The sequence below is a fragment of the Semicossyphus pulcher genome, unplaced genomic scaffold, assembly GCF_022749685.1.
Source record: "Semicossyphus pulcher isolate SPU_LCO1_2020_fin unplaced genomic scaffold, fSemPul1.0.p SCAF_6, whole genome shotgun sequence".
In the NCBI taxonomy this organism is placed as follows: domain Eukaryota; kingdom Metazoa; phylum Chordata; class Actinopteri; order Labriformes; family Labridae; genus Semicossyphus; species Semicossyphus pulcher.
This window is the reverse complement of record NW_027211737.1, coordinates 18,098,832-18,120,013: the sequence shown is the minus strand read 5'-3', so window position 1 is coordinate 18,120,013 and position 21,182 is coordinate 18,098,832. Positions and strand designations below refer to the sequence as shown.

Sequence of the window (21,182 nt, the reverse complement as noted above, 5' to 3'; positions counted from 1 at the left end):
GTTACATATACAGAGGCTACAGTCCTAGATGCTGTAGCCTCGGCCCTTTGTCAAGTGTCATCCCCACTCTCTCTTTCCAACTCTATCCACTGTCCTTTCTTTCTTTCAATAAAGGCATAAAAGGCCAAAATAAATACATAGATAAAGAGAATCTGTTCACAGCAAAGAAATGATTCAGGGAATCAAATCATTAATGGTAATTTTGGCAAAAGAAAGCGCTCTCCTGAGTGAAATAAATCTCGTAATTTGCTGGTTCAAGCTACTAAACTGCAGAATTTTCTTTCTTTTTTGGGCCATAAATATGTGTGCATTTTCCATTTTTCACAGAATCAAGGGTAAATAGGCTGGCTGACAAAATATTAAACTCTTAACTTAAACCTTTACTTGCAGCCTTTAGGATCATTCTGATCAACTGTAATTCAATCTGCTACTCTTACCACTTCGTATAAACCTGTCAATCATCAAATAACTACAAAAACATTGTCAACTGAGATATTCAGCTCCAAAGCAACTGTCTAAATTAGAAATGTTAGAGAGGATCAAAAGTGTCACTATCAAAGCGTATGAAAAACATCCAGAGATCCAAACTCCCTTTAAACAGGTTGTTGTTCCTCTAACTGTCAGACTTCAGATGTTTTCAAAAGCCTCCTCAAATCTCTTTGTTCTCCTTCATTGTTGTTTTAACCTACTTTCTCAGGTGACTCCAACGACTACAGGAATATGTTTAAGATTTGCCAACAGAGGGAGCTGCTGCTACAAGTTCCTCCAGTGAACACAACTTGGATAACAAGACACTTCTGCTGCATTGTGCTTGTCTTGAGGGAAACATTTATAACTGTTAATATACAGATTACATCACACCATAGAGTCCGTGTTTGATGTTTTATTTCAGTCTCAGCAGTGAAAATCTGCATTCACACAAACACATAGAAAGTACTTAATTCAAATGCAGCACAACAGTATTTTGAACACATCGCTTATGTGAAGAAATTTATAATAACAACCAGCACAGACGCTTAAAATAAAAGAGCAGCAGTAACCAAAGATTACCAGTGATCCAGCTTAAAACAGATCTGGAGTGATAAACACACAGGCATTACACGGAGTAGTAACGGTGCTTCATGTGTTACAAACTGAACTCTGGTGTGTACGATGATTTCAGGCAGGTGTTTTCTAGACGTCGTCTTTAATCAGTAGTTCTACAAAAATGGCTCCTGAATACAAACATACAGCAGGTAACCATGTACATGCATTCATGTTTTTGATTGTTTTCTGAATGAACATCAAACTTTGGACTGTTTCTATTCTATCAAGTGCAGAATTCAAATGTCTGAATCTAATCTAAGACAGCAGGCCTCTGCAGCACTTCACACGCTCACAGAGACACGACTCCAGGACTTTAAAGATCCGGTCTGCTCTGGTGTGGCAGTGCTATTTTTTCCTGAAGACTAACTACTGTCTCTCATGCTTCCTGAGAGCACTCTTGTTATATTTCCTGTCACTCCTTAACCTGTGGAAGAAAAGGGCAAATCCTCTTTCATGTCTGCCAATGACCCCCGTCGTGCTTTATATCCGTATCGGCCCTTTAGTCGAGTACAAAGAGGGGAAAATCATCCGGGGAAAGATAAACAAATACATTCAGAAGTATCATGCTAAGGCAGTTCCCCTTGTCTTCAGTGGGCCTGTTTTTCCTCACGCTCCCTTTCCCTGTGTCAGAGGAGGATTACTATTTTTGGACACATCTGTGTCACCAAGACAAAGCAGTCTTTATACATACACACGTCTTGTACGCGTCTCCCTCGGCACAGCCAGCGGGTCAATACAAAAAAATCTCATATTCATCACGTAACCGACAACTCCTGTGGAGAGCAACTCCACCACGCAGAAACACTATCAATCAAGAAGTTATAAACTCTCTCCCTTTTTTAAAACACCATTTCTTTATGAAGAGCTGGTTCTTCACACACAACTATAAACGCACGTCAATATTCATACTGTTATTTCAGGAGGCAGCCCATGATCTCATTTTCTTGGCTTTAAAATGTATCAAATATGAATATTAAACATCTCTTGACATATTTTGATTATCATCAGATTCACTGTATGTGTTTCTAGATATTAAGAGTGTCTTTTGTGTGTTAGCTTATCTTTTTGTGCCTCCGATGTATAAAAAACAAAGGAAAGGGGACTCAAAGGACACAGCATTCAGTTCAATTCTTTGGAGTCAACACTGCTCCCCCACTCCTTTTAAAAAAAGAGAGGACAAAGAAGATGGGAGATTTTTTGGTCCACAAAAACGTTATCACAGTCCTGTCTGAGGACTACACGCCTTCTCATGCTCCTGGGGTACCAGCTTGCTGTCCCATCAGAGGGTCCCCGCCCTCCACGCCCTCCTGGCCGGGGGTCGTCTCGTGCTCCGCTGTGATTACGATGGTGTTCTCGTCCACCAGCTCGCAGGTGGGGTTGGAGAAAGCTGACAGGGGCAAGGTGATCCTCTGCATCTCACGCTCATACACTCTCTGCTCGTGCTGCTTCTTTAAGTCTCGACCCCTGAACAAAAACACACAACAGAGATTCACTGTGATGTTACGAAGCTAAAATTAGGCCTCAAACTATCGTACAACTGACTGAGGTATCCAGAAGTGGTCTTGTAGCTGATAACATGTACAGTACTATTTTTGCCAGCCACCCAAGCTCAGTATTTATGATAGGTAGCTTCAAATAACATACTGTATGTAGATAACAGAGCCTGTTATAACAAGTGCCAACAAGTGACAGATGGTGAAAGGGAAAACAGAACTGACAAGCTGGCAGGGAGTTTATCTGCTCCAAGGCTACACAGTGATGGGACGCAGCACGAGGCTGCTTTCTACTGATCTGCAGCCAAAACAGGGAAATATATTTGGATTCAAAACACTTCCCACCTGCTTCAGCGCAGCAGATTCTGCAACTCTTGGTTGTGGTTCATTTTAGTTTTAAGCATATCTGGGGCTTTACAACTCTTCCTGTCACATTTCCCAGACACTTTTAAAAGCTTTTTTGACTTAAAAAGATGAATATAACTCTCATATCTGTGTGTTAAGTAGCAAGAGCCAGTAGCTAGTTAGATTAGCGCAGCTTAGCACAATGACTCTATATGGGGAAAAACAGCTAGCTTTGCTCTGTCTAACATCTGCGGTCTAGCACCTCTTAAGTTAACTAATTAGCATGATGTATATCGTTTGTTTAGTCTGTATAAAAAAACAAGTGTAAAAATGATAAGTGGGTACTTTATGTGGGGTTGTGTGACAGGCTATTTCCTGGAGGGGACCAGAAACTTCCTGGGGCTGATTTTCTGGCAAACTACTGAGGCTAGCTGTTACCCCAGTAACTAAGCTAACCTAAGCTAGCTGGGCATTAATTGGCTCCAATTCCCTTCAGGGGGCTATTTGCAAAGGATCAGTGTCCTTATCAGTACACTACCTACACTCGGTAGATTGGCCGAGAGCCTGTCCCCATGAGGGGTATAATATGAAACTCTGCGTGCATTACACGCCTTCTGCTAACTAGAGAAGGCTACAGTTAAGGAGTGAGCTTCATTTATACTGAAGGAGGCGTACGCTAGTTTAGAGTCACTACTGGTCTGTGAAGGGTCAGTTGGATCGCAAAGAATAAGGGTCGATGATTACAACACAAATATGACATTACAGAAGGTGATGTCACTGTAGGCTGAGGACAAGTACAAAACCTCTGACATAATACGCTCCACCTAATTAATAATCACCTCCTAAAAATAGAAAACAAAGACAGGGCAATGCTAATCAGATTTGAGAGCTAAACAAAGATTTGTAGGGATATTTTGTGCTGCGCCGAAGGGAATCATATTCCCTCCTTTCCCTTATTTTGGATATTACATAACTGCAGCAAAAGTGAGGGCTTCTCTATCCAATCTGCCCCTCCTCCTCGCTCTCGTCTCTTTCAAGAATATAAAATAAGGATGCTCAAAATAGACAGCAGGCATTTTATTTCCTGCCACGGTCCTCCCCGTGCTCTGTTATGGCTGTTGTGATAAAGCTTTAAAGTGGCTGCATTATGTTCAACTGCAACAACAGAGAGCATCGGCTGGGAATGTAATCAACAGCTGATGCCCTGAACTCGAGAGACCAACAACATGCACGGCATCACACGTGTTGGGCTCATCATACTGGAACTTTTCCTGTGCATCGTACATGTGCCAATGGAAAGGGAAAGAAATGAATGTTAATCTTGCTGTGATTTAAATACTGACCTCTTATAGAAGTAGCCTAATGTGATGCCTACACCGAGGGTGATTATAATGGCTATCATGGAGATGCCGATGACATAACCTGAAAAGAAAATTGGAAACAAATACAGAACAAGATTAATTCTAACTGTAGGATATTTCCCTCTCATCATGTTGTCAGAGTTATTGCTGCAACCCACCAAGCGTGCCAAGGTCCTTTTTCTTCTTTGGTCCTGTGCGCACTCGCTGGCTGATTCCCATCACTGGCTGCACTGCAGCAACTTCTCCCCGAGAATCTCTCGACTTGGCCGGCTGGAAGCTCTCTGTGGAGGGAGTGGTTCCTGTTGGGTTGGGGGACGCAGCCTCAGATGGCACCGCAGAAGCTTGTTCTAAAGACACAAAGAACAATACCGGGTTTAACAACAAAGAGTGAGCTGTCAAAGGAGGCCAAAGCCTATCAAAGTATATATGGGAAACAGATGCATTATTGTAACATAAGGAACAGTGACCAGACTAATTTTTGTCTCTTTCGTTTCTCTGGTCCGCCTTACTCAGCACCCAGGAGCACTGAGAAAATCAATTTGAACACCTCAGGGTGTATTAGACTATCGCGGGTTATGTTTCCAATCAATGGGCAACTTCATGTCTGCTTTGGTTTTTGTATTTAAAATGCTTCTTGCATCAGTTTTTATAAAGGGCCTGTATTTGTCAGTTGTATAATTAGCTGAATTAGCTACAAAGGTTGTGCATTTTAGGCATTGTCTATTAGGGGTTTATCAGTTGATTCTACTGAAAATGTCCTATATTGCAACACAAATTGAAAGCTATACATCTAATATATTGACTTTGCTGTGACAGGGATACATAATTCTCCAATTATTAAGTCACATTAACTTTTTCCTGCATGCTCCTTCAGGCACAGTAAAAACAAAGGCCTCTCTAAAGCATTAAAAAACCATAAGAATACCCTCTGGACATTAAAACACCACCATATCACACTGTGTTTAGAAGTAGTATTAGTAGTACCTTATCCGCATTGTCTTTTACTGTATTATTGTCTTTTATTGTAATAATACACCTACATTTCAAATTAACCCTATTTTACTTTACTCAAATGCATCATCTGGTTCATCAGGGCTGTGTGGTTTCATATTACTGCTGCTCCAACAACATTTCCACTGAAGCAACCACCTTCTAAGAAGCCGGATGCGCCCTGACTCTGTTCTCATGAAGCTGTTGGAACGTAAATCAGTTTGAGGATCGTCCAGTGAGAGGTATTTTTTCATGTGTGCCAGACATAAACAGGGTCTGCATGCCGGGCTCTGTTTAAAGAGAGAGGAAGGCTCAGCTGCAGATGCTAACATCTGCTTCCTAACTCTTTTCTCATCCCACCATACAGGTTGTTGTTTACGAACTCTGCTGGAGTTAAAGGACATGAAGTCATAAATTGAAGCAGCCAATTAGATGCTGTCTCTAAGGGAAGACTGTCTGCCTGCCAATGAGCTCTGCTGCGGGGTGTGGTTAACAGCTTTCTCGAAACTGAACTTTCTGCCATGTGACCGCAGGACTTTGTTATTGTGTGACTTGGGTTGGAGTCAAGAAGGAGACAAAGGGCAAAGGAGACAAGAGTTCTCACAGTGGCATAACTCTGACCAACTGACCTACTACAGACTAATGCTCTTACATGGAAAACACAAGGAAACGTTAGAAGTCTTAAATTACTTTCACGTGGTTCTTTTGTGCTAAAAAATATGACAAGAAGTAACTTTTTAGTTCACTGAAAAAGTTTAATTTGGCTGCACCCTTAAAACTTTATGTTCTGTGTTACTAATTAGAACATTTGCCCAACAACAAACATCTCTCCTCATTATTTTCCGCCTAGTGTTGCTCCCTGTATAAAATTATAAGAGCTTCACTGGGAAGAGAAAATAATTGCCCGCAGCACAAAGAAACATTCCAATGTTGTTTATTTCCTTAATTTAGATTTTGCATATTTATCTCTGCCAGGTGGGACTTCTTCAGCTGCACTGCCTGTTTTTCTACAAATATCTGCTGCTTTTATGTGTGTACTTACCTTTGCATAACTCAATCGCACAGAATTGTTTCTGGACGGTCCCATCTGGGCCAGCAATGTAGCACCAAGGCCTCTCAGAGGAGTCCGGGTTTCGGCAGTAATTGTGATCTCCCACACCTACAGGAGGAACGACAGAAACAACCCACAAATGTTACTGATGCCTCTTTGGAAATATAGGCCTGCCTCAGTCTGTCTGCCTGTCTTGCTGTCTGGCCTGCTGTGAGGATAAACCACTGGATTCATGAATCATTAACACTACTTCATCACACTACAATGAGCAGGCCGCCATGAGCACAAAGCAAAGAAATGGCAGACAAGAAGCCATCAGACACCATAAACAGAAAAAGTGTGGGCTGCGAAGATGTTACTTATCATCTAAGGAAACTGTACAACATCAGTGACATTTTAAATCCTCTGTCTCACAACTCCATCCTGTGTTTGATGGGACATTTACATATCTCTGCATTAAAGACAGTTTCAGTTGTTTACCGGTCTGTGAGTCAGGATGGATGGAAACATCATAGTCTCTGGTAGTGTTGGTCCAGTTTAGACAGGTCAGACCTGAGGAGGAGCTCTGTTGTTCCCCTCTGTACTCAACACCACTTGAAGTCATGCAGTCTGAAAAACAACACATGTGGGCAGATATCAGTTATCAACGACTCTGCATTCAATAAGAAAGAAGGGAAACTAATGTTAGTTTACAACAAAAATGTAATTAAATCTATGAACAAGCTTCACAATACATGTTAAATAGAAAAAATAGTGCATGCAATGTATCATTTTACCGTTTTGACTTCCATTTGATGCACTGCTCTCCACAACCACCACGCTCAGGAAAACAACGTGCAGGGACACGAACATTTTGCAGAGCTGACGAGCTGAATTCACCGACAACATGGTGCGTCAATGGGATGTTTGTCTAAAGAATAAAAAATAAGAAAAACATGTACTTAATGGACAAAGAGCCTGTGCTGAATGTGCATCAGACACACTGCTCCTGCCTGCTGGAGTCCCAGCCCTTGTTTTTGTCAGAAGGGGCTCAGCTTTCTTCGTAAACAGCCTTCAGTGGGAGGAGGAAGAGGAGCTGCCCTTTGCAGCACAAGCCGCCTGGTCCTAAAGCCTCTCCAGGTTCACACAGAAAACACACACTGGGTGAAGGAAAATAGTCTGGAAATGTATCTTGGCGTGCATACTTATGAGAAGAACACATCAATAGAATAGTCCGCATGGAGAGTCAACGAAGTTCATTCACATTTTTGGTCAAGCTGGAAAAAGTTTTAGGGGAACTTACATTTTTGATCAAACCTTTAAAAAAGTCCTTATCCTTATCCAATTATGATGTGCTTTCCCTTTCCATTTCAAAACCCACTGAGTCACTACTTTCCATGTATAATCCCCACCTGAGGACTCTTATCTGGCTGGAGTGTTTAGCGCATCTACTCAAACCCCATCCTCCGGCTGTCCAGACTTCCTCTTCTCACCAAGAGGCCTGTGTTGTTCCACGGTAGCATACAGAGGCTGATAAAGCACAGCTGCCAATAGTATTTGTTTCTATCAGCCTGCGCACGGGGAGCTGCAGAGGCCCTGTGTCATTGTTGGCTGACGGGTAAAGAGGGCAGCCAATGTTCACTTTTCAAATAAATGCTTACCCAGTTTTCAGGCAATTACCAGAGCAAACACACAGCATCTGTCCAGCACTCTCCACAACACTGCTCATTCAAGTCATCCAGGCCTCTCCCAGCATGCACTGGGTGTAATCACTAATCACTGGACAACAATATGGTAAACACATGTTGGGACTGAGTCAAGTGACAGGTAGGTATAGAAGCGCAGTTTAACCACAAAATCCAGACAAAAATGTTGAAAAGTAAGTAAGGATGATACAAACACGTTTATAGCTAACTTTTTTTGTTGTTGTTTTTTTCTTTTCCTGTTAAAAAAAAATGGACCTTTCCTTACTTTAAAAACTGAGCTCACGTTGAGTGCCGTACGTTCTTATTAACGTTCAGAAATTTGACATGATTTGGACTATATGTCTCATAATTTTATGTATCAACAGCAATTTTGTTTCTATCATGACTTAGTTTTGAAAAACAGTTGAGACTATTTTTAAGAGGTGGAAGCAGCTACTAAATATTTCTGACATAGCTGGTGTCTGGTGATTATCCTTAACTACTATAATTGTTAGCGCAACAGAATGTACCATTATAGACTGTGTCTCTACAGGCGTCACATTATAACAGAGTAGCAGTAATAAAATAAAATAACAATTGTGCAACAAACAGCATAATTATTTGACTTTATTATATATCATATACTCACATTTAGCTTCAACAGTTCTCTTTAAAAAAAGAGGTAAAAATGCACACTAAAACCGGAACCCTTATTTTGAAAAGGCTTTCATTCATTTAGACATTTGTAAAAACATTTGACTCTTGCCACTGGTAACCTGAGGACATAGGATCCACTTGTGATCCAACAGTGGAAAAACACACTTTCATGCTCCAGATGGTGCACACAGTCTGTATGCATGCACACACACACATACACACACGGGCAGTAAAAGTAAAAGTGGTTTGTACCTACTTGGCCTTGTTCCCTGTTGCTATAGTTAATCCTTTAATTAGCCAGGCAGGCTTACAGAGAGCCCAGAGACTCAGCGTTCTCAGTAACAATAGCAGATGGTCATTTACAAGTTTTAGACACACTTAGCCTTCAGGAAACGTCCAACCTTGCTTTTGTGCTCCCTTTTCAAACATTGTCCTCAAGGTTGAGGCAGAAGACACGACACAGTACACATTGTTCCAGCAAAGTATGAATGAAAATAGCATTTACTGTGTCTTTTTTTTTTAAATGACGCCTGGCAGCTGTTTCTCTTGCCCTTGTCTTGAAATAGAGGAAAGTTCAAGCCCCTATTTGTACTTTAAGAGGCGGGTGCTATGAGGTTTTGTCATGAAGTTTGGCAAATTTAAACGTTGGCTAAATCCTTCTGACTAGAACTTCCTTGTTTTTCCACGTCATGTTCTGACGCAGTAAGAGCCTCAACATGTCAAGAACCACCTGTAGCTTTGTTTTAAGTGTGTCTCTATCTCACAGAGGCACACCAGGTGTGGGTCATTGGGTGATACACTGCATAAGCTTTATATGTGAATCATTAACACAAGCTTGATGTCATAGGGGTTGCGTAATCTAGATTAGAGCCAAGCACAATGCTTCATGCATACACAATGGAAACCTTACCTGAAGCAGATGAGCCTGATGCACCTTATAGTAAAACAACGTGACTCTGCTGTTCTGCAGTTACATGTTGATAAACTAGTTGTTTAGATGCAGCCAATTTGAGAGTTTAATCACCTTTGATAGTACCTTTACATTGTGAAGATACGACAATAAAACCTTTCATGGACATTTAATTACTAGCTTAAAGCTGCCATGAACAAAACTCGTTTATGTCATTGTTTGTCCAATACTGAAAGCTGCCCGTCTGAAACAAAAGCAGCGGGCTATCTGATGATGTAAGACTGCTGTAGTGTGCGCTCTGTCGCGGAGCAACCGTCAGCTCTCCATCAGTCATCATCATCGGCCCACATGTGGTCGGAAAATGGACACTTACCCTGTTACATAGCCTCTAATGGAGCATTAAAACATACACTGTATTCCCCTGCTGGGCACCAAGCAGCCAATTTCTCCTGATGCTGTTACATCACTGCAGCAGTCTGGACCCTGTTACTGTTGCGGCTGAGATTTAAAAGTATACAGATAGGAGCAGAAGGCAGGAAAACACAGCTCTACTAGAATTAAAGAGTGTATAACTTTTGGGAATGCTAATCAAGAAGACAGACCTGGGGCTTTTCTAAAAACTAATACAGCTTTAGAAAGTTTTATGTAATGAACTCTTATATATAAAAGAATTGCAGCAAAAACAGGCCTCTGGAGCTTATGGGAAACAACTGCTTTGCCACACTGTGCACTGCAGCAGTGAGTCTCTTCTCCATGTAGGTAATACGATGATGGATGAAACTGACTGCAGCCTTTCAGCTCTTACATAACTCAGCCAGCCTGCCAAGCACTGGTCTACTGCAGCATCAGCAGCTGAGATGCTCGTTCGACACTAAGGCTGCATATAAAGTTGTCATAAGCATCTTAAAATATCCACCTGTAATTTCATCCCGCTTTGCTCAGTGAGTGTCCTGTGGAGTAAAGGCCTTTATAGTGGCAGCTTTCCAGCCGCAGCAGCTGTTAGAGCGGCAGGAAAGTGGACACCGTTCTCACTGAGAAGATTGTAAACTTCCTGTAGAGTCATGTGCAGAGATGAAGCATCACAAAGGTGGTGCATATCATGTGATGTTTTCACCAGCCGGAGGAGGAGGGCAGACCTGGTGATGAGGCCACACAGGGTGCTGTGGAAATGTGGGTCCCTGAGGAGAGCCAGCCAGGCCGGGGTCAAAGTCTCAGCTGGAGAGAGAGAGAACAAAGACTTATATTGTAACACAAATTTAGATGTCATGTATATTAGGAATTACAGGTTACTGTTGTACCTGGCTGGTGCTCTTTGCAGAGTGCAAGGCTGTCTTGCACCTGTGCAGCATTATCCTCAGCCCATGCACTCAGGCTCTGTGCCAGAAATGAGGATTTGGAGTATCTTCCGGCCATCTGCAGCAGGTAAGGCAGCACATGTGCAGCCATCACAGAGGGCTCAGCAAACACATTGGCCTCATCCTGCTCATACAGACTGGAACACCTGAGCAAGAGAGCAGAAAACAGTTTAGCAACCAATGCTGCTGTTTGTACAAGAGGGACGATTCAGTGAGAGGTAACGTACACCGTCTCGGAGGCCTCCCGCAGCACATATCGGAGGTCAGGCTGGGGGAGGTGCCACAGCAGCACCTCCAGCGCGCCGAGACTGTCCCAGTATTCCTCCAGCAACAGGTCCAGAAGCAGCGGCAGAGCTTGGTTGACCTGCATAAGGTAGACGCTCCTCTGAGGTCGTCTTCTTCTGGCATGGTGCAGCATGGAGGTAAAACAGGCCACTTTGATCCTCACCTGCTGGCTTTGGTCCTGCAGCAAGTACAGGCCTGTGTTGATCAGCCTAAAACGGAGAGATTTAACATTTTTTAATTCTGCTCACAAACAACAGTCCTTTGTTGATAGCACTATTTAAATTCCTTCATACCTAATCATGGTAGCAGACAGAGGGATGGTTTCCCTCATTAGTGGAGCAGCAGCCAAACACAGAGCTTCAGCACACGCCAGCCTGAGCACTTCAGGGGCGTCTGGGGACCGCAGGGATTCCAGGACACTACACCAGCGCTGGCGCAAGGATATCTTTAGACTGATGTGCATAAAGAGAAGAAGAAAGTCAGAGCAGAACAAGAAGCACTGAAGAAGTATTAATAACAGTAAATACAAAATGTAAAACCTGCGGTCTGACAGCTGGAAAAGCAGCAGACTGACAGCACACAGAGCCTGGGACAGAAACTCCGGCCCTCCTCGCTGGTCCTCCAGATCACAGAGCAACAGATCCAGACACTCGGGCAGGACTGGCTCCTCCAGTGGGACCGACTGAGGAGGGTTGTGGGGTGAAGTTGAATAATCTCCAGCCATCACTGCCACCAGGGCTGCGAGGTAGGTCCTGCGGTACTCCACATTTTGGCTCAACAACGCCCCCCTCAGGTTTGACTGGAGATAAAGAGCAGTGTCCTTTAATCTACTTGATTTTAAATGCCTTTCAGGAATACCCGGACTGGCTCCCAGGCTTCAAATCATGATGTAGAATAGGAAATAAAGTTATATCACAAAAAACATGAAAAATCTGATAAATAATTAAGATTGTTTTTGGTGTGATTTGATCATAAACTAATAAAATATTCTGCTTTCCCTTTTGAAGTATCACATTTTATCAAGAGTATTTTCAAGAGAGCCAATACACAACAAAACTAGGTGATCTACATAATGTATATATATATATGTATAATGTAACATGCTGAATCTAAATGACCTCCAATAACAGTGGATAATAAAACGAAAGATTTACTCAGCTTGTCTGTACCGGAGTCTCTGTAAAGGGAGTGTCCCTTCAGAGGAAGAAATAAGATCTCCAGCCAGATCTCAGCCTGAGATTTGATCATATTTAAGCCTATCTCTGCCTCCCCAGCTTCCTCACATTGTGCTCTGAGCAGGTCGTTAGACTGAAAGCTGTTAGACAGGTTTTTAGGAAAGGTTGTTTTCTTTCCTCTGAATTCTGGAGAACAGATCAAGTCTCACCTGCAACACCCTCTGGATCACCTCTTTCAAGCTGGTTTTCTGCAAACGCCGCCCATCCACCACCCAAGAGACCAATGAGAGCCTCACATCGGGGCTCGCTGCAGAGAAGTTGTCCCAGATTTTACAGGCCCACTTCAGATCTGCACATAAGAAGTGGATGGCTTGTTGATGGAAGGATGACAACCCAATCTGCGGAGATTAGAAGCATTAGAAAGAATATCAGCTAGGGAAGCCAAAAAGCCTCGGGGTCTAACAGTCCCAAAAAGTGCTTATTGCTACGAAAGATGGGACCTAACATGTTAGAACAGTTCTACATTTGAGTTTCTATGATGCTTTATAGTCATGAAAAGAATGTTAAAGACAAAAAAAATTATTTAAGCCAAATTTTAGGTACTTGGACTTTCTGAATAACAGAACATTTCCTGACTAAATAATCAGCAATCAAACATCAGGGAAGGAGCGCTTCCTGGACTCAAATTGAGTAAGCTTAAAGTGCTCTTTGGATAATACAATAAAGGCATCACTAAGCAACAATCATAGTTAAAGTTTAAAACAACAAGCTAATCTGCTTCATCAGGGCGGTTTGAATGTGGTTGGGTCACATCATATTTGACTGGTGCACAGAAATACGTGACATCACGCTCCAGCAGAGCCGGGCCTACTTGAAACCAGTGCCAAGAGGACAAACAAAACTACACAGGCAGAAAAATCTCATGTGAAAAAGCAGAAACTTTTCAAACTTTGGCAGAAGACAATTTCATTGTAGTGAGTTGTTTTTATTCAATAAGATTTTTAAAATGCTGATTGGAATGAAGGTTTTCTAGGTCTTTACCAGGTCTAAGACACATGTAACCCCTATTCTTCTATGGCAAGCGACCTTTGCTGCATAACAACTCTCACCTTGATTTCTATCAATCTATGCATGTCTACACTAGAGTTATCATAGTTTTGAAATTTTTATTTTCATTTAGTCTTTCTCTTTGGTTTTTGAACTCTTGAACTGAAGTATCGTCTTCCTTGGAGTTTCTACGGGAGCCGACATCCGCTATTTTGCTTTGCTGCCACCTTCTGGAACTAGTTTGTTACTGTGTCATCTTCAGTCTAGGTTCTTTTATTAGGTCAGTGTCTCTTGTCAAAAAGAATAGGACAAAGTGGTTTCACATTGAACAATTCTATTTAGTTTTTGGTTTTTTTCAGTCAACAAAGTTATTTTTTCGCGGCTAGCTTTAGTCTTAGTCTTAGTTTTCGTTAACTACAAGAACCCTGGTCTACACTATTAAATAAAGGTTATAATGTTCCCTAATATGTCTATTTTTTGTACATGGCCATGTCAGCAGGAGTGTCACACACCTGAAGCTGCTGTTGAGGTGTCTGCAGGTCACGCATGAGAGCGTCACTGAGCTTTGACAGGAAAGTCTCACAGCAGAAACCTCTCAGCGAGCTTGCGACTCCGAGGTATGCCGCCCTCACCAGGGGGCAGCGTTGAGTTTGAGTCACCAGCCACAGCGAGGCATCCAGCCTGCTCAGCACCTCACACAGGTCAGCTGAGGGGGCACTGAGAACAGAATCACAGCAGGATTACACAGCTTGACAGAGTCTGGTGAATGAATGAAACACTCTTTAAAGTCTCACCTGTCTGAGCAGAGAGCTCTGTCTAGAACTGCTTTGATCTGCAGCAGCTGTCCGTGGAGCCGGTTGTGACAGCAGCTCTCCAGTGGACCGGGGAGTTGAGCCGTTAGTTTGATGAGGATGTTCATGTACTCTGAGGGGGGAGTCATGGCAACCAAAGCCTTCGAGGCCATCACTCTCACACTGTAAATGGGACTGGCAGACAGCTGCAGTAACGGAGGCAGGAAGTCTGACAGAGTCCTGGCATGAGACAAAAACAGAGATGTGACACTGGGTCAAATAACTTTCTGTACGAAGATTCACAAGTGTCTAAATCTCAGTTATTCCCCTCTGTTTTGTATAAACACAGTATAAACTGCCAAATGTATTCAGCATTTTGCATACTTACATAAGAAGATTGATACTTAAGACCTTAAGTCTACTCACTCAATATGCAGCTTCTGCCAGCAGCACAAGACTAGAAATGGAGCAAACAGCTAGTTCTTTCCAAAGGCAACAAATTGCTCACGTTATCACGTCTTTATTTAATCCCTCTATGAACGCTCAAACCCATAAACAGCTCATTTCTCTGCTCACTGGTTAAGTGGATTTCCTACATACTCCAGGTCTAAATGAAAACCAGTGTAGTAAAGAATAATCATATTTGTCCTGCCTGACCCAAACCGTCTAGTGATGAGAGAATAATAAAGAAGTAGTCACTCTGTTGAGTCCTGGACACCCGGCTGGAGTTGGGCTAACAGAGTGAGGACAGGGTAGAGCGACGGTTGGAGATGTAGTCTGGCCTCATTAGATGGACCCTGGAGGTCTTGTGCTGCCCCCCTTAGCTCGCCTAGGAGGAAGGGCTGGAGCGCCGGGTAGTGGAAGAAGAAGGCCAGAGGGGACATGCCGTGCTGGGCCGGGCTCCCCTCTTCACTGCTGGGCCGCTGGCCGAGCATTCGCGAGCACAGAGAACCTGGAAACAGGCAAAAAAATAACTGCAACTTCATTTAGCAACTACTCTAATAAATGAACCTTCTTTAAATACTGTATAACCATTATCTGCATGACAAAAGATGCAATAGGAATAAGTTAACTTGATAGTTAATAGTTACAATTACAAATTTAATCAAGACAACTATAGACAGATAAATCGTAAACCCTAGTCCTTACAGAGTCATTCATATTAAAGCCTGTAAGTAAATCTCTGAGTGTGTCCATGTCTTACTGTAAAGCTGCAGGGCAGCATTCCTCATGGCCCAGCACGGAGAGCTGAGCAGAGTGAGAGACAAGATGGCTACTGCAGGAGCAAACTGCAGGACAGCTGCTCCCAGACCTGAACCTCGCACCAGGGCCTGCAGAGTGTGAACCGCACACACCTGCAGAGGAAAGGACAATGCATCGTGTTACCACATCTGTCTTTGCATTTATAAAGAACAGCATCCTTGTTTCACACTGTTATTTTGGCTTCAGACCTGTGGCAGGTCCACTGTTTGGTCCCAGTTCTCAGGTACTGGTGTTCTGGCTGTCTCAAGTAAGGTTTGTATACTGTGAGCTAACAGTGGTCTGGATTTACTGGCCTCCTCGGCTGACACAACACACAGGATGAGCATGGGCAACCCTGCAGCCCGCCGGGTCACAGATGTCAAACGAGGGGACTGCACGACCTGCAATCCCTACAAAGAAATAGAAGGAGAAACATATCTGTAAGCTGATCCAGCGACTCCATTTATGAACAAAACACATGTATCACCACTCACTTGTTTCAGCATGTGAGCTGGGATATCCCTCAGCTCTGCATCACTGCTGCTGAACAGAGAGGCACAGAACCGGGTGAAGCCCACACAGCATCCCTCTACTGCCCCCTGGTGACAAGACACATGAATTCCAATAGCATGTGAGATGAGATGATTTTGACTAAATGCCTCTAAATGGATTTATTAGACTTACCCAGTGACGGCATTTGAGCAGAATATTCTTGAATACTTTTGATGCTCTCATTAGATCCTCATTTGTTAGAGGGCAGTCGTTGGGTTTGGATTCTGTGAGAATTTTCTCAACCAGAGAACCTAAAAAGATTCCTATTTCCTGATAGAAAAATATAAGCAAGTAATGTTGAGGAAAGAATACAAATGCACAAATATGCTAAGCTAAAATGCAACATTTTTTGATAACTAATTAAGTTAATGGTGCATCTGGTTGTGTTTTACCTTGAGTGAGACCCAGCAGCAGGTGAGAACGAGGCTGTGCTCTTCAGATAGCAGCACAAACTCCTCTCCGTCCACTTGGCCTCCTCCAGATGCTTCAGCTATTAGAGAGCTAATGGCGTTCCCCATATCACAAAAAGAAGGCGGGGCATCTAAGACAGAAGAGAACCATTCACTATATTGGTGTCATAAATCAAACTGAAATGTTTTGGGTTTCATTCCCAAATCAGTGTTGTTCCTACCTTTCTCAGTGGCACAAGCGTCCAGGTCTCCATAGAGAACACCCAGCAGCAACAGAGAGATTTTCTCCATCAGTTCCAGCACCTTGATGGTCAAACTGTGTCCGAGTGTGTCATAAATGCAGCCGGGTGCCTCAAGCATACACCTCTGAAGGGCACTTAGGACACCTGGAAGAGAATTCACGTCAGGATTTAAAGAGCTGAAGTACTTTTTCTTGGCTGAACATAATTTACTGTAGATGTCAGTTCTGTAGATCTCAAGTATCACCATGCATCGGCTTGGTTCTGGCAGCAAGCATCATGTCAGCTTTGGCAGTCAGGTAGTGCTCCTCCAGCTCCGTCACCAGGAATTGAATCATGCAGGAGGCCTTGGATTTACCTCCACTGCTGGTAATGTTCAGTCTGCAGCCCTCAGGCCGCTCCTGTGATCTACATGAACAACAACAACAGTTTATCCTTTGCATCTACAACAGGCATCATTTTGAACATGAGTATGTAGGATGATGACTCACTTCTGAAGAAGGACCTTCATCATCAGCGCTCCCATCTGAGCCTCCTGCACGCGAGGGCTGCACAGGAGCTGTTTGGTTCGGGTAAGCAACGCTGCAGCGATGTCATCTGGAAAACTGGGTGGGAAGAATCTCAACAATAACCCGGCTGAGAGCTCCCGAATCTGTAAAAGAAAAACAGTACCTGTATCTATCTACTCTCTTTTTGATTTAAACTGTATAATTGAACATGGGGAAATAAAGGCAGCTCTACCTCATTGGTAGAATCTTCTAAACAGCTGATGAGAACCAGCTGTTTTGTCCTGCAGACGAAATCCCAGAGTCCTCTCTGTCTGGCACAGTTAATAAGAGAGCCCATGTTTGCTGCAAAAGAATTACACATAGAACCAGAAACATGTAGTAAATAAGTAAGTATTTGTTTTGGTATATATCTTCCCATCAGTGTTTGCCAAACGTACCTGGAGGTTGCCCCTTCTTCTTGTCTGGGCTCCAGGTGTCTGTGCAGGTCTCCAGCACCGCACACAGCAACAGAAGCGCAGTCTTCTTCCTCTGGTAACTGTGTCCTGGTGCCAGATAGGTGTATGGGAGATGACCCAACCACTCCACAAACCCTACACGACATACAAGAGGGTTTTTTATTAGCAGAAAAAGGTTTACAAGGAAAACCACAGTATGATAAATATTTATCAGTTGGTTATCTCACCTATTCCCTGCTCCAAGGCATCCTGTGTCCTCTCAGAGTGGTCAGCGTCTCCTTTCTTTTTGCCCTTCAGTCCTCTGACATGAGCCAAGCAGCCGTCTCTGATACGAACCAGAAACTTCTTTACTCCAGCCTGAAAATGTTGCCGGAAAGGCGAGGACTCACAGTTTAGGTTCTGAGGGATAAACTTCCTCATTATTTCCATCTCCTCTTTGGTTGGAGTGTCTTTAGTCTTCGGGGTGCAGCAGAGGACGTTGAGAGCAGCGAGGCGGACTTTGTCATCTGCAGACCCGAGAGCGAGCTGGAGGGTTTTAAAGGTTGAGTTCCCCTGCAGAGCCCAGGGAGAACCTCCTGTGACCGCTCGATAGGAGCTCAGGATGCAGGCCCAGGCGTGGAGGTGACCCAGGGTGTACGGGTCGAGAGAGGCCAGCAGAGGATCCACAGCAGAGGGGAAGATCTGAAAGGTGCAGGGTAATAACTGTGTTGCGCTGTTGTTCTGTAGGAGAGTCACATCAGATGTCAGTGCCTGATGAAGGAAGAGCCGCCAAAGCTCCGCCCACTGATTGGCCAGATCCAGCTCAGTGTGTGAACCAACACATAACTCTCTCCTCTGCTGCTTGATGAGACTTCTGTAGAGCTCCGATCCGCACGGCGACAGGTGATTGGTCGACAGGCACTTCAACAGATGGTTTGATATTTCTGCATATTTATCCAGCACCTGATTGAAAAAGGAAACATGCATCAAAGCCATCAAACTGACTGTAGTACAACATTATTAACGCTGTCATGACCCTTGACCCTCACCATACTAGTCCCCACATATGGCAGTAATGCACACAGACGATGATATTTGGCTTTGGATTCCCATGGTAGTTTGATTATCCGCTGAAGTAGAGTCAAATAAAGAGTCCTCTTTGTGTCACAGAACTGCTCACAGTCCATCTCATAGAGCTCCAGCAGCAGACTGAAGGCAGTGCGCACAAACTCTGACACACCTTCCACCTGCAAATGCACAGTAAAGTCAAATAATGCACTTTTACTTTATAGTTTTTGTTCCACTTCTTTTAATTGCAATAATATAATGAAGTCAATTTGACTGACTGGGCTTTCTGCATTGGTCCAGATAATGTCAATGAGCTCTTGCTGCAGGCTGCTGTCATCAGGCAGAAGGCGAACGCCCGTCATCTTCCAGATATCAGCCACACATTCCTTCACTTTCTTCAGCCATAGTGTCAATACTGCAACAATATGTCATATTTGAACAGGGGATATTGCCATAAAAGCTCCTGGATAAACCGAGTGGGCGTTACTCACCTTCAAAGGCAAAGTAGTGGCAATCCAGCCTCTCCTCACACAAAGCGTAGACCAGAGGGACCAAGCCTCTCAGCAGTAAACACGCCTAAATAAAAGGACATGATGAGAGCGAGAATAAGAAAAGCAGAACACGTTTTTGATATGAAGTTGAACTAGATTTACTTCTTTGGCATCCTCGTGTGAACTGAGCAAGATGTGAGGTCGACAGCAGGTCAGGAGGCCCCTGCAGACAACCAGCCTCGCCACTCCGTCCCTCCCTGCAGGGCTGCAGCGAACCTGCAGAGCACCCACAGTCAGCAGCCACGGCTCTGAGAGAGAATCAAGAGAATTTGCATTAAAAATAATCTGTGATTGAGGGTTCCACAAAGAATAAAAAGACTAAATGTATCTATATTTGTCCATCCATATTTTTCCAGCAGTGTTGTTGGTTTCCTACCTGAGTGTGAGATCTGCAGCAGACTCCAGGCAGCAGCCTCTCCAGCTCCACTCTCTGGTGCCGTGTTGATCAGCATGGCCACAGCAGTGCCCGCCAGAAGACGAGTGTCCCTGTTGCAACACTGCAAGACAGCACACACTAACTGATGAGTCAAAACAAAAGTAACAAAGAGATTTCGATTTTCTGAATAAGTGACTGATGGAACAAAAGGAAACCTGTCCAAATATTATGTCCATAAGAGCCTGCAGGATCTCCTGCACTGCCGGGCTCCTGTGCTCCTTGTCCCACACCAGAGGAGCCACTTCACTGGACAACAGCTGAAATATTTGCAAACACACCTGCAGAGATAGATCACAGGTGTCAGGTAAGAACAACAGATGACACAACAACAGAAACAAATTAAACAATAGACTGCTTCATGTACCTTGACAGCAATGTAACACAGTGGTCCATCTCTCAGAGATTCTTGTTGCAACACATTGGGGAACAGCTCTGACACTTTATTCAGCAAGGACAGGTGGGACTCTTGCCACACCTCACGACCAACAGTGCTGTCCTCCAGGAACATACAGGCTACAGAAGGTTAAATAACAGAAAGTTGATTAGAGACTCATATTGGACTTAAGTAATACATGATCTTTAGGCAGCACTAACCTCTCTGCAGATCTTCAAAAGACAATATCTAAAAAGAAGACATGGGAAACATTAATATGCAGTTCCTTTATGTGAATACATAACAAATACAAGTGAAGTGGGAGCTCTTTACCTGCTCAGTATGGACTATGGTGTGCAAACAGTGCTGGGTTTCTCCAAAAACCAAGTGGTGGTTCACCTTCGCCAACTGTTGCAACATCTGTCAAACAAATATGAAGTTTCAGTGAGATTCTATTTTGTTTTAAAGATTGTACAGTGAGTAGACATACTGCATGGGGCTGACCTGGTCCACTTTACGACAGGCTGTGGAGATGTTGACCATCTGCAGCTGCATGGAGATCAGGAGTCTGACGAGAAGCAGGAGGTGGCTCTCCTCTAACACATGAAGCTGCTCCTCTGAGATGTGTCTCAGCAGCTGGACTGCCTCCTCTAAACAACGCTCCTTACATCTTTTTACGCTACTCCTGTTCATGAAAGCAGAATAATAAGTCATTGCCACTTCTTACTATACATGTGACAAACACAGTGTTTACAGATAAAGATAAGTAGAGACAGGCTGTGGTAATAGGTACCCACCTGGAGGCTTCTGACAGTTTATCTATGAACAACCTGAGTGATTGGCTGACATTTTTAGATGATTGATCCTCGGTTATCACACAGTCCTGTAGACTTGTCAATAGCTCTTCAAAGGACAACATTGTCTCTTTAACTACCCTGAACGGACTTCTGATGTTGTCTGACACATTGGCAGCACGCTGGTACGCTGGTCACGTGACATAGTTCTTATTCTATTATCCTTTAACCTGTAGTAGTGCTGGATTTACAGCGACATACTACCTCCTAGAGGCTGTTTTTTTTATTTTTGAAATTAATTTACTTGTCAAAGGATTAAGTTTTATAGTAGAAATCAATAAGAATTAATATAATAATAACATCA

General features: G+C 43.4%; 2 protein-coding genes across 2 annotated transcripts; both read right to left on the bottom strand.

Annotated features, from left to right (window-relative positions):
• Positions 1 to 868: 868 nt before the first annotated feature.
• Positions 869 to 7,325, bottom strand: pik3ip1 (phosphoinositide-3-kinase interacting protein 1). The gene is made up of 6 exons (XM_069682961.1): positions 7,103 to 7,325; positions 6,807 to 6,935; positions 6,318 to 6,434; positions 4,444 to 4,632; positions 4,268 to 4,346; positions 869 to 2,550 (listed from the first exon to the last, which is right to left on the bottom strand). The coding sequence occupies exons 1-6, from the start codon at positions 7,212 to 7,214 to the stop codon at positions 2,334 to 2,336; spliced, it is 843 nt and encodes a 280-aa protein (XP_069539062.1). The 5' UTR covers positions 7,215 to 7,325; the 3' UTR covers positions 869 to 2,333.
• A 1,304-nt stretch (positions 7,326 to 8,629) lies between these two features.
• LOC138609788 (tRNA (32-2'-O)-methyltransferase regulator THADA) lies at positions 8,630 to 20,943 on the bottom strand. Its single transcript, XM_069682434.1, has 31 exons — positions 20,822 to 20,943; positions 20,529 to 20,709; positions 20,358 to 20,444; positions 20,246 to 20,273; positions 20,016 to 20,164; positions 19,807 to 19,929; positions 19,592 to 19,712; positions 19,318 to 19,463; positions 19,156 to 19,240; positions 18,943 to 19,079; positions 18,646 to 18,843; positions 17,845 to 18,559; positions 17,600 to 17,752; positions 17,395 to 17,504; positions 17,145 to 17,305; positions 16,901 to 17,061; positions 16,636 to 16,800; positions 16,397 to 16,545; positions 16,137 to 16,274; positions 15,947 to 16,051; positions 15,662 to 15,862; positions 15,415 to 15,565; positions 14,910 to 15,162; positions 14,214 to 14,450; positions 13,932 to 14,136; positions 12,603 to 12,770; positions 11,749 to 12,017; positions 11,491 to 11,649; positions 11,140 to 11,406; positions 10,856 to 11,058; positions 8,630 to 10,772 (listed from the first exon to the last, which is right to left on the bottom strand). Exons 1-31 carry the CDS (start codon positions 20,941 to 20,943, stop codon positions 10,525 to 10,527), a joined length of 5,595 nt encoding a protein of 1,864 aa, XP_069538535.1. The 3' UTR covers positions 8,630 to 10,524.
• Positions 20,944 to 21,182: the final 239 nt, after the last annotated feature.